This window comes from Scyliorhinus canicula, chromosome 12 (genome assembly GCF_902713615.1).
Source record: "Scyliorhinus canicula chromosome 12, sScyCan1.1, whole genome shotgun sequence".
Classification (NCBI taxonomy): domain Eukaryota; kingdom Metazoa; phylum Chordata; class Chondrichthyes; order Carcharhiniformes; family Scyliorhinidae; genus Scyliorhinus; species Scyliorhinus canicula.
Genome location: NC_052157.1, coordinates 160,666,083 through 160,687,515, shown reverse-complemented (window position 1 = coordinate 160,687,515; position 21,433 = coordinate 160,666,083). Strand labels below are relative to the sequence as shown.

Genomic DNA, 21,433 nt, shown 5'->3' with positions numbered 1-21,433 from the left:
CTGGGGAGGCTGGTACAGGAATCGAACCGTGCTGCTGGCCTGCTTGGTCTGCTTTAAAAGCCAGCGATTTAGCTCGGTGAGCTAAACCAACCAACCAGAAGGATGGGTTAGTAAATTTGCAGATGACACGAAGGTCGGTGGAGTTGTGGATAGTGCTGAAGGATGTTATAGGATACAGAGGGACATAGATAAGCTGCAGAGCTGGGCTGAGAGGTGGGAGATGGAGTTTAATGCGGAAAAGTGTGAGGTGGTTCACTTTGGAAGGAGTAACAGGAATGCAGAGTACTGGGCTAATGGCAAGATTCTTGGTAGTGTAGATGAACAGAGAGATCTCGGCATCCAGGTACATAAATCCTTGAAAGTTGCCACCCAGGTTAATAGGGCTGTTAAGAAGGCATATGGTGTGCTAGCCTTTATCAGTAGGGGGATTGAGTTTCGGAACCACAGGGTCATGCTGCAGCTGTACAAAACTCTGGTGCGGCCGCACCTGGAGTACTGCGTGCAGTTCTGGTCACCACATTACAGGAAGGATGTGGAAGCTTTGGAAAGGGTTCAAAGGAGATTTACTAGGATGTTGACTGGTATGGAGGGAAGGTCTTACGAGGAAAGGCTCAGGGAATTGAGGTTGTTTTCGTTAGAGAGGAGAAGGCTGAGAGGTGACTTAATAGAGACATATAAGATAGTCAGAGGGTTAGATAGGGTGGAAAGTGAGAATCTTTTTCCTCGGATGGTGATGACCAACACGAGGGGACATAGCTTTAAATTGAGGGGTGAGAGATATAGGACAGATGTCAGAGGCAGTTTCCTTACTCAGAGAGTAGTAGGGGTGTGGAACGCCCTGCCTGCACCAGTAGTAGACTCGCCAACTTTAAGGGCATTTAAGTGGTCACTGGATAGACATATGGATGAAAATGGAATAGTGTAGGTCAGATAGGCTTCAGATGGTTTCACAGGTCGGCGCAACATCGAGGGCCGAAGGGCCCGTACTGCGCTGTAGTGTTCTATGTTCTATGTTCTATGTTAATGTGTCTGGTGCAGTTCCGTTTCTGATCAATGGTAACTCCCAGAGTGTTGATAGTGGAAGATGCAGCGAGGGTAATGCTTTGAATGTCAAGGGGAAATTAAATCTTGTTGGAGATGGTCGTTGTCTGCGACTTGCGTGATGCTAATGTTATTTGCCATACCAAGCCTGTATATTGTCCAGGTTCTGCTACATTTGGACAAGGACTGCTTCAGTATCTGAAGCCATGAATGTGCAGTCATTTGTGAACATCCCCATTTCGGACCTTATGTTGGAAGGAAGGTCATTGATGAAGCAGCTGATGTCCTGGGACTGAGGTGATTGACCTTCAACCACCACAACCATCAAAGTCACATTTGAGTAGCAGAATTAGGACATTCGCAGCCCGGCTCATCACCAACACAGATTGAACACACAGCATTTCTACCAACTGGAAACAAGTAACATAAACTCACCCCCTACTCTCCTTCAATGCCCCAACACTGACCATTTACCCCCAACACTGACCATTTACCCCAACACTGACCATTTACCCCTAACACTGACCATTTACCCCCAACACTGACCATTTACCCCCAACACTGACCATTTACCCCCAACACTGACCATTTACCCCCAACATTGACCATTTACCCCCAACACTGACCATTTACCCCCAACATTGACCATTTACCCCAACACTGACCATTTACCCCCAACATTGACCATTTACCCCAACACTGACCATTTACCCCCAACACTGACTATTTACCCCCAACACTGACCATTTACCCCCAACACTGACCATTTACCCCCAACACTGACCATTTACCCCCAACACTGACCATTTACCCCCAACACTGACCATTTACCCCCAACACTGACCATTTACCCCCAACACTGACCATTTACCCCAACACTGACCATTTACCCCCAACACTGACCATTTACCCCCAACACTGACCATTTACCCCCAACACTGACCATTTACCCCCAACACTGACCATTTACCCCCAACACTGACCATTACCCCCAACACTGACCATTTACCCCCAACACTGACCATTTACCCCAAACACTGACCATTTACACCCAACACTGACCATTTACGCCCCAACACTGACCATTTACCCCAACACTGACCATTTACCCCCAACACTGACCATTTACCCCCAACACTGACCATTTACCCCAAACACTGACCATTTACCCCCAACACTGACCATTTACCCCAAACACTGACCATTTACCCCAAACACTGACCATTTACCCCCAACACTGACCATTTACCCCAAACACTGACCATTTACCCCAAACACTGACCATTTACCCTCAACACTAACCATTTATCCCCAACACTGACCATTTACCCCCAACACTGACCATTTACCTTCAACACTGACCATTTACCCCAAACACTGACCATTTACCTTCAACACTGACCATTTACCCCCAACATTGACCATTTACCCCCAACACTGACCATTTACCCCCAACATTGACCATTTACCCCCAACACTGACCATTTACCCCCAACATTGACCATTTACCCCCAAACACTGACCATTTACCCCCAACATTGACCATTTACCCCCAACACTGACCATTTATCCCCAACACTGACCATTTACCCCCAACATTGACCATTTACCCCCAACACTGACCATTTACCCCAAACACTGTCCATTTACCCCCAACACTGACCATTTACCCCCAACATTGACCATTTACCCCCAACACTGACCATTTACCCCCAACACTGACCATTTACCCCCAACACTGACCATTTACCCCCAACACTGACCATTGATGCCCAACACTGACCATTTACCCCTAACACTGACCATTTACCCCCAACACTGACCATTTACCCCCAACACTGACCATTTACCCCCAACACTGACCATTGATGCCCAACACTGACCATTTACCCCCAACACTGACCATTTACCCCCAACACTGACCATTTACCCCCAACACTGACCATTTACCCCCAACACTGACCATTTACCCCCAACACTGACCATTTACCCCCAGCTCTGACCATTTACCCCAACACTAACCATTTATGCCCCAACACTGACCATTTACCCCAACACTGACCATTTACCCTCAACAGTGACCATTTACCCCCAACACTGACCATTTACCCCCAACACTGACCATTTACCCCCAACACTGACCATTTACCCCAAACACTGTCCATTTACCCCCAACACTGACCATTTACCCCCAACACTAACCATTTACCCCCAACACTGACCATTTACCCCCAACACTGACCATTTACCCCCAAAACTGACCATTTACCCCAACATTGACCATTTACCCCCAACACTGACTATTTACCCCCAACACTGACCATTTACGCCCAACACTGACCATTTACCCCCAACACTGACCATTTACCCCAACACTGACCATTTACCCCCAACACTAACCATTTACCCCAACACTGTCCATTTACCCCCAACATTGACCATTTACCCCCAACACTGACCATTTACCCCAACATTGACCATTTACCCCCAACACTGACTATTTACCCCCAACACTGACCATTTACCCCCAACACTAACCATTTACCCCCAACACTGACCATTTACCCCAACATTGACCATTTACCCCCAACACTGACCATTTACCCCCAACACTGTCCATTTACCCCCAACATTGACAATTTACCCCCAACACTAACCATTTACCCCAACATTGACCATTTACCCCCAACATTGACCATTTACCCTCAACATTGACCATTTACCCCTAACACTGACCATTTACCCCCAACACTGACCATTTACCCCTAACACTGACCATTTACCCCCAACACTGACCATTTACGCCCCAACACTGACTATTTACCCCCAACACTGACCATTTACCCCCAACACTGACCATTTACCCCCAACACTGACCATTTACCCCCAACACTGACCATTTACCCCCCAACACTGACCATTTACCCCCAACACTGACCATTTACCCCCAACACTGACCATTTACCCCCAACACTGACCATTTATCCCCAACACTGTCCATTTACCCCCAACACTGACCATTTACCCTCAACAGTGACCATTTACCCCCAACACTGACCATTTACCCCCAACACTGACCATTTACGCCCCAACACTGACCATTTACCCCCAACACTGACCATTTACCCTCAACATTGACCATTTACCCCCAACACTGACCATTTACCCCCAACATTGACCATTTACCCACAACACTGACAATATACCGGCTCCACTGTCCATTTTCCTTCCGTTCAGAGCATTTCCACCCCCCCCCCCCGCCCCCCCCCCCCCCCCCGCCCCCCCCCCCCCCCCCCCCCCCACCCGCCCCGCTCCACCCACACACCCGTTACTCTGACCAATGCCCAATTCTAACCTCCTTGCCCTTTTTGTCACCATTGAAAACACGAACCTTGCCCCCCCCCCCCCCCCCCCCACCCCCCCCGCACCGCCCTGGATATCAGCAACTCACCTGTGATGATTCCATGATTCCGAACATTGGGAAAAGTAGCACAGGGAGAAGGGCAGTGACAGCCAGTGGGAGTGCTTCTGTGCACCAGTATGTGGCCATGAGGATGATTGTAAAACCACAGGCAGCTTCCTAAAGGAGGAGAAGAGAAGATCTCTCAGTCACAACATCTGCCTTTCAACCTTTCAGAATGACATGGGGAATCTTACAAGACGGTGGGAAATCCTGGTGCCAGTTCTATATCAGAGATATCCATCGATGCCCACCCTATTCCCTTCTTCCCCCACCCTTTGCTTCAATATTTATCCAATTTTCTTTTGGAAGTTTTTCATTGAATCAGCTTCCACCTCCCTTTCGGGCAGCGCCTTCCGATTCGCAGCGTAGAAATATCCTCACCCCTTCCTCTGGATAGTCCTCGAGTCGCATTGCCCCTATCGCTGAGATGCATCTCCCGTGCCTCCTGCTGCCAATGATCTTAAACCCGTGTTCCTCTGATTGCTGCTCCTCAAACCACTGGAAACAGTTTCCCTTCTTTACTCAATCTAAACCCTTCTTGATTTTGAACACTTCACAGAATCGCAGAATGTTTACAGTACAGAAGGAGGCCGTTTGGCCCATCTGACAGAGCATTCTGCCAAGTCCCGCCCCCCTGCCTTATCCCCGGAACCTTGCACATTGTTTTCAGATAACAATCCAATTGCCTTTTGAATATCTCGATCGAACCTGCCTCCACCACCCTCTCAGGAAGTTCATTCCAGACTCCAACCACCCACAAAGTGAAAACAATTTCCTCACACATTTTTACTCATTTTGCCAATTATTGTGTATCTGTGTCTAGTTCTTGATGCTCTCTTGATTGAGCACAGTTTCTCACTATTTACCCTGTCCAAACCCCTCAGGATCTAGAATACCTCCATCCAGTCTCCTCTAAGCCTTCTTTTCTCCCAGGAAAACAATTCCAAACTCTCCAATCTATCCCCATAGCTACTGGTCTTTCTTGTGGAATCATTCTTGTGAATCTCCTCTGTGCTCTGTCCAATGTCTTCACATCCTTCCTCGGGTCTGGCACCCAGAACTGGACAGTGTCCAGATGAGGCCTAACGTGTGTTTAATACAAGTTTAACATGACCTCCTAACTCTTGTACTCAATGTCCCTATTAATTAAAGCTAAGATACAATCTGCTTTACTAACTGCTCTCTCAACATGCCCTGCCACCTTCAATGACTTGTGTAGATATACACCGAGGTCCCTCTGATCCTGCACCTCCTTTAGAGTTTCTCCCTTTATTTGAGACTGTTCCTCCATATTCTTCCTGCCAAAATAAATCACCTGTGTCATGTGAGAGTACCTTTAAGAAATGGGTGTTTACTACTGCAGTGATGTCAGAGAGTGGGTGGAGCTGGGCTGTCTGTCAGTTTTTTACTTTGGTTTTTGAGCAGGCTGCAGGATGTGATTCAGTTTTGTTTTCAGTGTTGGAGCTGAAGCCAGACCAAGCAGGTATACTGCTGATCTCTCTGCCATCAAAAGACTATCTCTTGATCATTTGGTGAATTCAGATTTATAACTGTTTTCAGTAGTAACTTTAACCTGATGTGCTTCTGATAAAGGTTTTGTTTTTAAGTTGCATTGATGTTAAAAAGGAAAGCTTAAAGGATTATTTAGTGTTGTAATCTTTGGGGGTTGTATTTGAATTGATGGTTGCTAAGATGTTCACTGGATGTTTCAAAATGGTTAACTTGAGTTCATAGAATAAACATTGTTTTGCTTTAAAAAATACTTTTCCATTTCTGCTGTACCACACCTGTAGAGTGGGCCGTGTGCTCCCCATACCACAATCTATTAAAAGTTGTGGGTCAGGTGAACTCCATGATACACTTTGGGGTTCTCTGAACCTTGGCCCAAAACAAATTGGGGGCTCGTCCGGGATAAAAGACTATCTATTGGATTGGCTTTGTGAACTTAAAAACAGTGAGGGGTACATAGAACTGTACAGCACAGTACAGGCCCTTCGGCCCATGATGTTGTGCCAAACTAGTCTGAAACTAGGATCAAATCAACCCACTCCCAATTATTCTAGTGCACTCTATCCATAACCGCTTGAAAGTTCCTAGGTGTCCGACTCCACTACCATAGCTGAGAGTGTGTTCCAAGCCCCAACCACTCTCTGAGTAAAGAACCTACCTCTGACATCCCTCCTATATCTTCCACCATGAACCTTATAGTTATGTCCCCTTGTAACAGCTACATCCACCCGAGGAAAAAGTCGCTGAACGTCCACCCTATCTATCCCTCTCATCATCTTATACACCTCAATTAAGTCACCTCTCATCCTCCTTCGCTCCAGTGAGAAAAGCCCTAGCTTCCTCAACCTTTCCTCATAAGACCTACCCTCCAATCTAGGCAGCAGCCTGGTAAATCTCCTTTGCACCCTTTCCAATGCTTCCACATCCTTCCTATAGTGAGGTGACCAGAACTGCACACAATACTCCAAATGTGGTCTAACCAAGGTCTTGTACAATTGCAGCATAACCTCACGGCTCTTAAACTCAATCCCCCTGTTAATAAACGCTAACACACCATAAGCCTTCTTCACGGCTCTATCCACTTGGGTGGAAACTTTCAGAGATCTATGGACGTGAACTCCGAGATCTCTCTGCGCCTCCACATTCTTCAGAACCCTGCCGTTGACCCTGTAATCCACATTCAAATTTCTCCTACCAAAATGAATCACTTCACACTTATCAGGGTTAAACTCCATCTGCCGCTTTTCAGCTCAGCTCTGCATCCTATCAATGTCTCTTTGCAGCCTCCAACAGCCCTCCACATTATCCACTACTCTATCAATCTTGGTGTCATCAGCAAATTTACTAACCCAACCTTAAACTCTATCATCCAAGTCATTGATATAAATCACAAATAGCAGAGGACCCAGCACTGATCCCTGTGGTACACCGCTGGTAACTGGGCTCCAGGATGAAAATTTACCATCTCCCACCACCCTCTGTCTTCTATGTGACAACCAGTTACTTATCCAATCGGCCAAATTTCCCTCTGTCCCACACCTCCTTACTTTCTGCATGAGCCGGCCATGGGGCACCTTATCAAACGCCTTACTAAAATCCATGTGTACAACATCAACTGCTCTACCTTCATCTCTGTCCTTAGTTACTTAGTTACTTAGTCAAAGAATACAATGAAACTTGTGAGGCAAGACTTACTCCTCATCAATCTGTGCTGACTATCCTGGATTAAGCTGTATCTTTCCAAATGACCATAAATCCTATCGCTCAGGACCCTTTTCAATAATTTTCCTATGACCAAAGTGAGACTAACCGGCCTATAATTCCCAGGGTTATACATATTCCCTTTCGTGAGCAAGGGGACAACATTCGCCTCTCTCCAGTCTTCTGCCACTATTCCTGTAGACAGTGAGGACATAAAGATCAAAGCCAAAGGCTCTTCAATCTCATCCTTCGTCTCCCAAAGAATCCTAGGATATATCCCATCAGGCTCAGGGGGCTTATCTATCCTCGGGCTTCTCAAAATTTCTAACACATCTTCCTTCCGAATATCTACCTCCTCCAGCCTACCAGCCTGTATCGCACTATCCTCCTCAACAACATGGGCCCTCTCCTTTGTGACACTGAAGAAAAGTATTCATTTAGGGCCTCTCCTATATCTTCAGACTCCATGCACAAGTTCCCACTACTGTCCTTGACCGGCCCTAACTTCACCTTGGTCATTCTTTTATTCCTCACATAAGTGTAAAAGGCCTTGAGGTTTTCCTTGATCCTACCCACCAAGGACTTCTCATGCCCCCTCCTAGCTCTCCTCAGCTCTTTCTTGAGCTCCTCCCAACTATCTTGTATCCTTCAAGTACCCAAACTGAACCTTGTTTTCTCATCCTTACATAAGCCCCCTTCTTCCTCATGACAAGACATTCAACCTCTTTAGTAAACCATGGTTCCATCACTCAACCATTTCCTCCCTGCCTGACTGGGACATACATATAGAACATACAGTACAGAAGGAGGCCATTCAGCCCATCGAGTCTGCACCGACCCACCCAAGCCCTCACTTCCACCCTAGCCCGGTAACCCAATAACCCCTCCTAATCTGGTTTGGTCACTAAGGGCAATTTATCATGGCCAATTCACCGAACCTGCACGTCTTTGTACTGTGGGAGAAAACCGGGGCACCCGGAGGAAACCCACGCAGACACGGGGAGAACGGTAGCATTGTGGATAGCACAATCGCTTCACAGCTCCAGGGTCCCAGGTTCGATTCCGGCTTGGGTCACTGTCTGTGCGGAGTCTGCATATCCTCCCCGTGTGTGCGTGGGTTTCCTCCGGGTGCTCCGGTTTCCTCCCACAGTCCAAAGATGTGCAGGTCAGGTGGATTGGCCATGATAAATTGCCCTTAGTGTCCAAAATTGCCCTTAGTGTTGGGTGGGGTTACTGGGTTAGGGGAATAGGGTGGAGGTGTTAACCCTGGGTAGGGTGCTCTTTCCAGGAGCCAGCGCAGACTCGATGGGCCGAATGGCCTCCTTCTGCACTGTAAATTCTATGATCTATGAACGTGCAGACTCCACACAGACAGTGACCCAGCGGGGAATCAAACCTGGGACCCTGGCGCTGTGAAGCCACAGTGCTAACCACTGTGCTACCGTGCTGCCATATCAAGGGCACGCAGTATTTGCTCCTTGAACAACTCCACATCTCAATTGTGCCTATCTCTGACACTTCCTGTTTCCATCCTATGCTCCCAAATTCTTGCCTAAACGCATCATAATTACCCTTCCCCCAGTTATAAACCTTGCCCTGCCATATGTTCCTATCCCTCTCCATTGGGTCATAGAATTTAAAGTGCAGAAGGAGGCCATTCGGCCCATCGAATCTGCACCAGCTCTTGGAAAGAGCACCCTACCCGAGGTCAACACCTCCACCCTATCCCCATAACCCAGTAACCCCACCCAACACTAAGATCAATTTTGGACACTAAGAGCAATTTATCATGGCCAATCCACCTAACCTGCACATCTTTGGACTGTGGGAGGAAACCGGAGCACCCGGAGGAAACCCATGCACACACGGGGAGGATGTGCAGACTCCGCACAGACAGTGACCCAGCCGGGAATCGAACCTGGGACCCTGGAGCTGTGAAGCGATTGTGCTAACCACAATGCTACCGTGCTGCCCTATGCCATTGCTATAGTGAAAGACATCAAATTGTGGTTTATCTCCAAAGTGCTCTTCCACAACCAAATCTAACACTTGGCCCGGCTCATTACCCAATACCAAATCCAATGTGGCCCCGCCTCTTGTCGGTGAGCATATTGTGGTTGCTTTTCAGGTGTGGTATTTTAGTTTAAGTAGGGAGTGTGTTGTGGATAATGGCTCTTTCAGAGGCTCTGAAGTTTTTGGGGGTGGAGACGGTCACACGCAGTACCTCACAGACAGAGGCGAAAAGCAGACTGTTAGATTTGACAAAAACATTGCAGTTAACATTACCTGACAAAATGTGAAAAAATTAGGTAATTATGGTGGTGGCTAAGCATTTAAAGTCACCTGAGATACAGTTTGACTCATTGGAAATGGCAAAAATACAGTTACAAATTAAACAAATGGACCATTTGAGGAAGAATTAAAGCGGCTTGAGTACGAAAGAGAGAGAGAGGAAAAAGAAAGAGAAAGAGTTAGAGAGGAAAAAGAGAGAGAAGAAAGGAAAACAGAAAGAATAGCCCTAGCAGAACAAAAATGAGGAGAAAGGGAGATACAGATCAGGGGAAAAGATAAAGAGAGAGAGTTTGAGCTTCAGAAAATGGCCATGAAACATGACAGTCAGTTAGAATTGTCAGGCGTAAAGGGAAATGTACAGTTGGATGATAGCGATGAGGATAGTGAGAAACATCATCTTAGTCGAAGGCTTGGTGGGAATCTATTTAAATATGTCCAAGCATTGTCAAGGTTTGATGAGAAGGAGGTAGAAGCCTTTTTCATTTCATTTGAGAAGGTAGCTAAACAAATGAAACGGCCACAGGACATGTGGGTATTACTGATTCAAACAAACCTGGTAGATAGAGCTAGTGAAGTGTTTGCATCACTACCGGAGGAGGTATCTGGGACATATGAGGAGGTGAAAAAATCCATATTAGGTGCATATGAACTCGTGCCTGAAGCTCACAGACAAAGGTTTAGAAATTTAAGAAAATAATTTGGTCAAATATATATGGAGTTTGAAAAGCACAAACAGAGTAATTTTGATAGGTGGATAAGGGCTTTGAAAATAGACCTAACCTATGAAGCTCTCAGAGAAATTATACTTTTGGAGGAGTTTAAAAATTCAATTCCTGATGCAGTTAGAACTCATGTGGAAGAACAAAGGGTTAAAACTGTGAGATTAGCAGCAGAAATGACAGATGATTATGAATTAGTTCATTAATCAAAGCTTGGTTTCCGATATCAGTTTCAGCCGGTGAGGGATAGAAACTGGGGACATGAGAAATACTCAAGTGGAAAAGGTAAAGGTGATATGATGGGAGATAATAAGGAGAGTGTACCTCAGATTAAAAAAGAAATCCAGGAGGGTGGAAGAGGCATGAAGGGCGGGATTCTCCGCTCCCGGGACTAAGTGAATGCCGTCGCATTTCACGACGGCGCGAGCAGGGCCCGGACATGACATATTCTGGCCCCCAGAGGGCTGCTGCGCCAACCCGCGCCTGCAGAGTTGGGCCGTGCCATCCTGTACATGCACGGGGAACTTGTTACGCATGCCGGTCCCCCACCAACATGGCGCCAGGGTTCTGGGGCCGACCGCGGAAGGGGGTAGGCCCGGGGGTGGGACAGGCCAGCCTGCCGATTGGTGGGCCCCGATCGTGGGCCAAACCCCATCGGAGCCGCCTCCTCCCCCACAGTGAAGGAGCACCCCCCCCCCCCACACTTTAGGTTATTCAAAGAAGTTATAGATAGCTCAGGAATAAAACAATTTAAATCAGCTGCGTTCCATCCAGAATCGCAGGGAGCGTTAGAAAGGTGGCATCAGACATGTTGAGGGTTTATTGTCAAGATTATCCAGAGGATTGGGATAAAGGAATTCCATTTGTACTGTTTGCAATTAGGGATGCACCTAATGAGTCAACCATATTTAGTCCTTTTGAACTAATTTTTGGTCATGAGGTAAGAGGACCACTTAAATTGATTAAGGAAAAATTGGTGAGAGAGAAATCAGAACTTACAAAATTGGATTACATGTTAAATTTTGGGGAACGATTAAATAGAGCAGGTGAATTGGCTAGACAACATTTGAAAGTTGCACAACATCTGATGATACGGATAGCGGACAAGAAATCCAAAGTTCGTAGTTTTGCCAGTGGAGATAAAGTTTTAGTGTTGTTACCAGTGGTAGGTGAATCTTTAAAAGCTCGGTTTTGTGGACTTCATTAGATTGAAAAGAAATTAAGTGAGGTGAATTATGTGGTAAAAACACCGGATAGAAGGAAGACTCACCGAGTGTGTCATGTGAATATGCTTAAAAGGTACTTTGAAAGGGAAGGAGAGAAAAAGGAGGTTTTAATGATTTGAACTCAAAGTGATGAACCAAATCCAGATGACTGTGAATCTGACATACCTCAAATTAAATTGGACAACGAGGACGTTCTTAAAAATTGGGAAAAATTGTTGAGTTACCTTCCAGAGGAAAAACAAACTGACCTGAAAGAGTTATTGATATCACGTGGGCAAGTTTGTGGAGATAAACTGGGAAGAACTAAAATGGCTATAAATGATGTCGATGTGGGAAATGCTGTTCCAATCAAACAACATCCATACCGACTTAACCCTTTAAAATTGGCGCAGGTTAACAAAGAGATGGAGAGTATGCTTAAAAAAGGCATAATTGAAATGGGTTGCAGCCAATGGAGCTCACCCATAGTGATGGTATCTAAACCAGATGGTACCCAACGGTTGTGTGTGGACTATAGAAAGATTACTGCAGTTGCAAGAACGGACTCTTATCCTATCCCACGTTTGGAGGATTGCATTGAAAAAGTGGGACAATCAGCTTTTATTTCCAAACTGGATTTATTTAAAGGTTACTGGCAGGTACCTTTATCCGAAAGGGCGAAGGAAATTTCAGCTTTTGAATGAAATGAAATGAAAATCGCTTATTGTCACGAGTAGGCTTCAATGAAGTTACTGTGAAAAGCCCCTAGTCGCCACATTCCGGCGCCTGTCCGGGGAGGCTGGTACGGGAATCGAACCGTGCTGCTGGCCTGCTTGGTCTGCTTTAAAAGCCAGCGATTTAGCCAAGTGAGCCATTTGGCATGAAAAATGCTCCAGCCACATTTCAACGGTTAACTAACAAAGTCATTTCAGGATTACCCAATTATGCGGTATACAATCGACGATCTGGTAATTTTCAGCCAGACATGGAAAGAACATTTAAAACATCTGATAGAGTTATTCAATCAATTTCAGGAGGTGGGTTTGGTGATAAACCTAGCCAAAAGTGCATTTGGAAAAGCTCAAGTCACTTTCCTTGAGGAGTTTTCGATACCCTTGAGACGAAGGGAAATAATGCGATTTCTTGGCATGAGTGGATTTGATCGAACATTTGTGCAAAATTTTTGTAGCGTGGTGGCTCCACTGATGGACTTGCTGAAGAAGCATCGAAAATTTCAGTAGACAGCAGAGTTTCAACAGGCATTTGACTGCCTGAAAGCTGTGATAACCAATGCCCCTGTGTTGGAGAATTGCAAGAGACTCTGCAATCAGATTGAACTAAAGTATCTGACTTTAAGGAGAAATGCCGAGGTGTAGAGAAATGGACAGAACGTGCAGAGACCTTCTTGTTCAAAGAGACTGTCAATTGAGAAGGATTTCAGTTGGAGGAAGAACGAAAGAAAATGGACTATATTATTATACCTGTTTGCCTGTGTTGTGTTTTTTGAAATGAAAAAGTATATTTACTGTGTGAATTTCTTAAAGGTTAGTGAAAAGGTGAAAAATGAAATCATCATGAAGTTGATGGTTTATTTTTTTCTTGGGGGGAGTTGTCATGTGAGAGTACCTTTAAGAAATAGGTGTTTAAGAAATGTACCTTTAAGAAATGGGTGTTTACTACTGCAGTGATGTCAGAGAGGGGGTGGAGCTGGGCTATCTGTCAGCATTTTACTTTCATTTTAGGCTGTTTGCTGCAGGGTGTATTGTAGTTTTGTTTTCAGTGTTGGAGCTGAAGCCAGTCAGAGCAGGTACACTGTTGATCTCGCTGCCATCAAAAGACTATCTCTTAATCATTTGGTTAATTCAGAATTATAAATGTTCTCAGTAGTGAATGTAAACCTAATGTGCTTCTGTTAAAAGGTGTTTCTTTTGTCTTCTGGATGTTTTTGGGAAGTTATTAAGGATTACTTAGTGTTGTATTCTTTGGGGGTTGTATTTGAATTAATGGTTGCTAAGATGTTCACTGTATGTTTTAAAAAGGTTAACTTGAGTTCATAGAATAAGCATTGTTTTGCTTTAAAAAACACTTTTCCATTTCTGCTGTACCACACCCGTAGAGTGGGCCGTGTGCTCCCCATAACACAATCTATTAAAAGTTGTGGGTCAGGTTAACTCCATGATACACTTTGGGGTTCTCTAAACCCTGGCCCATAACACAAAATCGGACATGATCATATTGCATGGCGGAACATACTCAATGGGCTGAATGGTCTATGCCTGCTCCTGTTTCTTGTGTTCAGTGTCAACACAGATTTAGCAAAAGAACAATTTAATAATAATAATCGCTTATTGTCACAAGTAGGCTTCAATGAAGCTACTGTGAAAAGTCCCTAGTCTCCACATTCCGGCGCCTGTTCGGGGAGGCTGGTACGGGAATTGAACCCGCGCTGCTGGCCTTGTTCTGCATTACAATCCAGCTGTTTAGCCCACTGTGCTAATCTGTGAGAGATTTTTGCTGTTGGAAAGGGGAACCAGCAGATGTTGTGCATTTTAATTTTCCAAAGGGTGTCACACAAAAGGTCATACGAACATACGCCTTAGAAGCAGGAGCCGGCCACCATACCCTGCCCTCTGCTTGACTCCAGAATGTGACTCCAATGAAGCTACTGTGAAAATCCCCTAGTCGCCACACTCCGGCGCCTGTTCGGGTTCACTGAGGGAGAATTCAGAATGTTCAATTCAACTAACAAGCACGTCTTTCGGGACTTGTGGGAGGAAACCGGAGCACCCGGAGGAAACCCACGCAGACACGGGGAGAACGTGTTGACTCCGCACAGACAGTGACCCATGGCCGGAATTGAACCTGGGACCCTGGCGCTGTGAAGCAACAGTGCTAACCACTTTGCTACTGATTTGAGGATGGCTTAACAGACAGAAAATAGAGTGTGTAGGAATAAACAGGTCATTTTCGTGTTGGCAGCTTGTTACTGGTGGGGTACTGCAAGGACCAGTATTGGCCCTCAGCTATTTACAATCAATATGTACAGGTGAGGGGACCGCGATCATGTATCCAAGTGTGCTGATGATACTAAACTAGACGGAAAATTAAGCTGTGTGGAGAATACAAAAAGGTTCCAAAGACACATACACAGGAAAAATGAATGGGTTAGAAGTGGTAGATGGAATATAATGTGTGACCCCTGTTGTGTTCCATGATCGTGTCTTGTAATGATTCCACCAAAGTGCTGGTGACTTAGCCAGAGCGATGATTTATTAATGTACACGTGGTAAGTTAACGATCAGAATCATATACAGACCGAGTTATTACAGAGTTACATGAGATTCTCCTGGAACAACCCTTATGTGCGACTGTCCTCGTCCTTACGTCCTTCTGCAGGTAGCCGGATGTCACCTGACTGATGTCTGACACCACCTGGTGGTGGGAGGTCATACTGCCGAGTACATGTAATATTACCTACAGGCATTTCACCACATCCTCCTTCCTTTGGCGATATTAATGTTTATGTAAAAACTTGATTCATATCTTTACTTTGCACATTTGGTACATGCATTCCAAATATCAGCACATTTAACTAGTGTGTCCGTAGAAACGATATGCCTGTTCGGTTTATGTCCCTTTCGCACAGAATAAAAAAACAAAATAGTTTTTGAAAGGCGTGAGAAATGTAAATGTTGATGTTCAGAGAGACTTGCACAAGGAACATAAAGTTAGCATGCAGGTACGGCAAGTATTCGGAAAGGAAATGGCATGTTGGCCTTTATTGCAAGAAATTGAAAGTGAAATGAACGGAAAATGAAAATCGCTTATTGTCACGAGTAGGCTTCAAATTAAGTTACTGTGAAAAGCCCCTAGTTGCCACATTCCGGCGCCTGTTCGGGGAGGCTGGTACGGGAAATGAACCGTGCTGCTGGCCTGCCTTGGTCTGCTTTAAAAGCCAGCGATTTAGCCCAGTGAGCTAAACCAGCCCCAAAAATTGGCAAACAAGAATAAAGTCTCACAAAAAATTGTGAAGGGGTTTGCTAAGAACACAATAATAATAATCTTTATTGTCACAAGTAGGCTTACATTAACACTGCAATGATTTACTGTGAAAATCCCCCGAGTCGCCATATTCCGGCGCCTGTTCGGGTACACAGAGGGAGAATTCAGAATGTCCAATTTACCTAACAGCACGTCTTTCGGGACTTGTGGGAGAAAACCGGAGTACCCGGAGGAAACCCACGCAAACACGGAGAGAACGTGCAGACTCCGCACAGACAGTGACCCAAACCGGGAATGGAACCTGGGACCCTGGCGCTGTGAAGCAACAGTGCTAATCATTGTGCTACCATGCCGATGTGCATTTGAACTTTCACAGGGTGCCACACAAAAGGTTATATGAAATACGACTTTGGAGCAGGAGCCAGCCACTGTAGCCTGCCCTCTGCTTGACTCCAGAACGTGCAGCTGTAAGAAACTATCCCACAAACATTGTGTAAACTCCTCGCCCCCACAGCCTTTGCTCAATGATTTTTCCAATCTATCTGTAGATTAAAGTGGCCCATTATTATCGCTGTACTTTCTGGCAAGCTCCCATTATCTCTTCTTTTGTACTCTGACCTATCGTATAGTTACACAATATTACACTCCATGGGAATGGGGTAATATATTAGCACGAATTGAGGATGGGTGAACAGACTGAAAACAGAGGATCGGAATAAACAGGTCATTTTCGTGTTGGCAGCTTGTTGCTGGTGGGGTACTGCAAGGACCAGTATTGGCCCTCAGCTATTTACAATCAATATGTACAGAATCGTATACAGACCGAGTTATTACAGAGTTACATGAGACTCTCCTGGAACAACCCTTATGTGCGACTGTCCTCGTCCTTACGTCCTTCTGCTGGTAGCCGGATGTCACCTGACTGGTGTCTGATGCCACCTGATGGTGGGAGGTCATACTGCTGAATACATGTAATATTATCTACAGGCGTATCACCAGATCCCCTTTCCTTTCGAGATATTGAGGCTTATGGACAAATATGTTACACATTTGTGATATACATAAACAATATAAACAAATTTAACTGGTGTGTCCATACACATGATATGCCTGTTCGGGATATCCGCCTTGCGCACAGAATTAAAAAAAACAAAATAGTTATTGAAAGGCGTGAAACATGTAAATGTTGATGTAAATGTGAAACTTGCAGAAGGAACAGTGCAGAGGGAGCTTTACTCTGTATCTAACCCCGTGCTGTACCTGTCCTGGGAGTGTTTGATGGGGACAGTGTAGAGGGAGCTTTACTCTGTATCTAACCCCATGCTGTACCTGTCCTGGGAGTGTTTGATGGGGACAGTGTAGAGGGAGCTTTACTCTGTATCTAACCCCGTGCTGTACCTGTCCTGGGAGTGTTTGATGGGGACAGTGCAGAGGGAGCTTTACTCTGTATCTAACCCCGTGCTGTACCTGTCCTGGGAGTGTTTGATGGGGACAGTGTAGAGGGAGTTATACTCTGTAGCTAACCCCGTGCTGTACCAGCTCTGGGAGTGTTTGATGGGGACAGTGTCGAGGGCGCTTTACTCTGTATCTAACCCCGTGCTGTACCTGTCCTGGGAGTGTTTTATGGGGACAGTGTAGAGGGAGCTTTACTCTGTATCTAACCCCGTGCTGTACCTGTGCTGGGAGTGTTTGATGGGGACAGCGTAGAGGGAGCTTTACTCTGTATCTAACCCCGTAGTGTACCTGCCCTGGGAGTGTTTGATGGGGACAGTGTAGAGGGAGCTTTACTCTGTATCTAACCCCGTGCTGTACCTGTCCTGGGCGTGTTTGATGGGGACAGTGTAGAGGGAGCTTTACTCTGTATCTAACCCCGTGCTGTACCTGTCCTGGGAGTGTTTGATGGGGACAGTGTAGAGGGAGCTTTACTCTGTATCTAACCCCGTGCTGTACCTGCCCTGGGAGTGTTTGATGGGGACAGTGTAGAGGGAGCTTTACTCTGTATCTAACCCCGTGCTGTACCTGTCCTGGGAGTGTTTGATGGGGACAGTGTAGAGGGAGCTTTACTCTGTATCTAACCCCGTGCTGTACCTGTCCTGGGAGTGTTTGATGGGGACAGTGTAGAGGGAGCTTTACTCTGTATCTAACCCCGTGCTGTACCTGTCCTGGGAGTGTTTGATGGGGACAGTGTAGAGGGAGCTTTACTCTGTATCTAACCCCGTGCTGTACGTGTCCTGGGAGTGTTTGATGGGGACAGTGTAGAGGGAGCTTTACTCTGTATCTAACCCCGTGCTGTACCTGTCCTGGGAGTGTTTGATGGGGACAGTGTAGAGGGAGCTTTACTCTGTATCTAACCCCGTGCTGGGAGTGTTTGATGGGGACAGTGTAGAGGGAGCTTTACTCTGTATCTAACCCCGTGCTGTACCTGTCCTGGGAGTGTTTGATGGGGACAGTGTAGAGGGAGCTTTACTCTGTATCTAACCCCGTGCTGGGAGTGTTTGATGGGGACAGTGTAGAGGGAGCTTTACTCTGTATCTAACCCCGTGCTGTACCTGTCCTGGGAGTGTTTGATGGGGACAGTGTAGAGGGAGCTTTACTCTGTATCTAACCCCGTGCTGTACCTGTCCTGTGAGTGTTTGATGGGGACAGTGTAGAGGGAGCTTTACTCTGTATCTAACCCCGTGCTGTACCTGTCCTGGGAGTGTTTGATGGGGACAGTGTAGAGGGAGCTTTACTCTGTATCTAACCCCGTGCTGTACCTGTCCTGGGAGTGTTTGATGGGGACAGTGTAGAGGGAGCTTTACTCTGTATCTAACCCCGTGCTGTACCTGTCCTGGGAGTGTTTGATGGGGACAGTGTAGAGGGAGCTTTACTCTGTATCTAACCCCGTGCTGTACCTGTCCTGTGAGTGTTTGATGGGGACAGTGTAGAGGGAGCTTTACTCTGTATCTAACCCCGTGCTGTACCTGTCCTGGGAGTGTTTGATGGGGACAGTGTAGAGGGAGCTTTACTCTGTATCTAACCCCGTGCTGTACCTGTCCTGGGAGTGTTTGATGGGGACAGTGTAGAGGGAGCTTTACTCTGTATCTAACCCCGTGCTGTACCTGTCCTGGGAGTGTTTGATGGGGACACTGTAGAGGGAGCTTTACTCTGTATCTAACCCCGTGCTGTACCTGTCCTGGGAGTGTTTGATGGGGACAGTGTAGAGGGAGCTTTACTCTGTATCTAACCCCGTGCTGTACCTGTTCTGGGAGTGTTTGATGGGGACAGTGTAGAGGGAGCTTTACTCTGTATCTAACCCCGTGCTGTACCTGTTCTGGGAGTGTTTGATGGGATTTTCTTGTCTGTTAAGGTCTCACCCAATTGTTGACCATCTGTTGGGAAGTTTTTAACGATGTGGATTGCTGATTTAGTTGCAGGCTGCTGATGTTTCCAGATATTTACGATTTGTTGGTGAGGATGATGCCCTGGTGATTCTAATATTTGTCAACCAGAGAATCAGCAAACGCTGTGGATCTTTGAGCAGATCTGGAATTCCTCAGTAATACTCGCCCTGTTGACCTGGCAAAAGTATTCATTGTGTCTGCACCTTCTCACATTATGTGAGGGCGGACAGACAGGATGTGACTGGGTGCCGACCTGCTTGCAGTGCAGTGCCCCTCCCTCCTCAATGAAGGCATTCAATAGAAGAAACTTCTCGATGAATGACTTTTTTTTCAAGAGTTTTTTCAGACATCCTACTTTACATTATAGGGTTCATTGGTCCTTGAAAGTGTTGAGTTGGTCAATGGGGCTGGATGTGCCATGGCTGACCCTGGGGCAGGAGCTGACGGGGGGTAGGCAAGGGAACACGGGGGACACGTGGGCCCTTGGGGGTTGGTTGACGCGATCAGTAGGCATGGATGGGTCGTGGGGAGTGTCTGAAGGATGAAGAGGCTGTGAGGGGTGAGGGATGGAGAGCCTTTGTGATTTTTATTTTGGATGAAAGAAGGTCCCACAGCACCAGGCAGCCCTCATGGCTGCCTCCATACTTCTTCCTGGGTTGACCTCCCTGCCCAAAAATGAAAATCCCATATGTGCAGACACTTTCTCCCAAGGTGGGTCAAGCTAAGTATGAGGATATTGATGATGAGTATGACGATATTGATGATAAGTATGACGATATTGATGGTGAGTATGAGGATATTGATGGTGAATATGAGGATATGGATGATCAGTAGGAGGATATTGATGATGAGTATGAGGATATTGATGGTGAGTATGAGGATATTGATGGTGAGTATGAGGATATTGATGATGAGTATGAGGATATTGATGATGAGTATGAGGATATTGATGATGAGTATGAGGATATTGATGATGAGTATGAGGATATTGATGATGAGTATGAGGCTATTGATGATGGGTACAAAGATATTGATGATGAGCTGGAGGATATTGATGATGAGTATGAGGATATTGATGATGAGTATGAGGATATTGATGATGAGTATGAGGATATTCATGATGAGTATGAGGCTATTGACGATGGGTACAAAGATATTGATGATGAGTACGAGGATATTGATGATGAGCACGAGGATATTGATGGTGAGGGTGAGGATATTGATAGTGAGTATGAGGATATTGATGATGAGTATGAGGGTATAGATGATGGGTACAAATATATTGATGATGAGCACGAGGATACTGCTGATGAGTATGAGGATATTGATGATGAGTACGAGGATATTGATGATGAGTATGAGGATATTGATAATGAGTATGAGGATATTGATGATGAGTATGAGGGTATTGATGATGAGTATGAGGATATTGATGATGAGGACGAGGATATTGATGATGAGTACGAGGATATTGATGATGAGTATGAGGATAATGATGATGAGTATGAGGATATTGATGATGAGTACGAGGATATTGATGATGAGTATGAGGATATTGATGATGAGTATGAGGATATTGATGGTGAATATGAGGATATTGATAATGAGTATGAGGATATTGATGATGAGTATGAGGATATTAATGGTGAATATGAGGATATTGATGATGAGTATGAGGATATTGATGGTGAGTATGAGGATATTGATGATGGGTATGAGGATATTGATGGTGAATATGAGGATATTGATGATGAGTACGAAGATATTGATGATGGGTACAAGGATAATGATGATAAGTATGAGGATATTGATGGTGAGTATGAGGATATTGATGATGAGTACGAGGATATTGATGATGAGTATGAGGATATTGATGATGAGTATGAGGATATTGATGATGAGTATGAGGGTATAGATGATGAGTATGAGGGTATAGATGATGGGTCCAAATATATTGATGATGAGCACGAGGATATTGATGATGAGTACGAGGATATTGATGATCAGTACGAGGATATTGATGATGAGTCTGAGGATATTGATGATGAGTATGAGGATAATGATGATGAGTATGAGGATATTGATGATGAGTATGAGGATATTGATGATGAGTACGAG

At 45.6% G+C, this 21,433-nt stretch overlaps 1 protein-coding gene across 1 annotated transcript in view; it reads right to left on the bottom strand.

Annotated features, from left to right (window-relative positions):
- LOC119975183 (solute carrier family 13 member 2-like) overlaps positions 1-21,433 on the bottom strand; it is a 75,352-nt gene that overhangs the window by 44,421 nt on the left and 9,498 nt on the right. Inside the window, exon 2 of the mRNA XM_038814783.1 lies at positions 4,493-4,621. Coding sequence (XP_038670711.1) covers positions 4,493-4,621 — 129 coding nt within the window. The remainder of the gene's footprint in view (positions 1-4,492; positions 4,622-21,433) is intronic.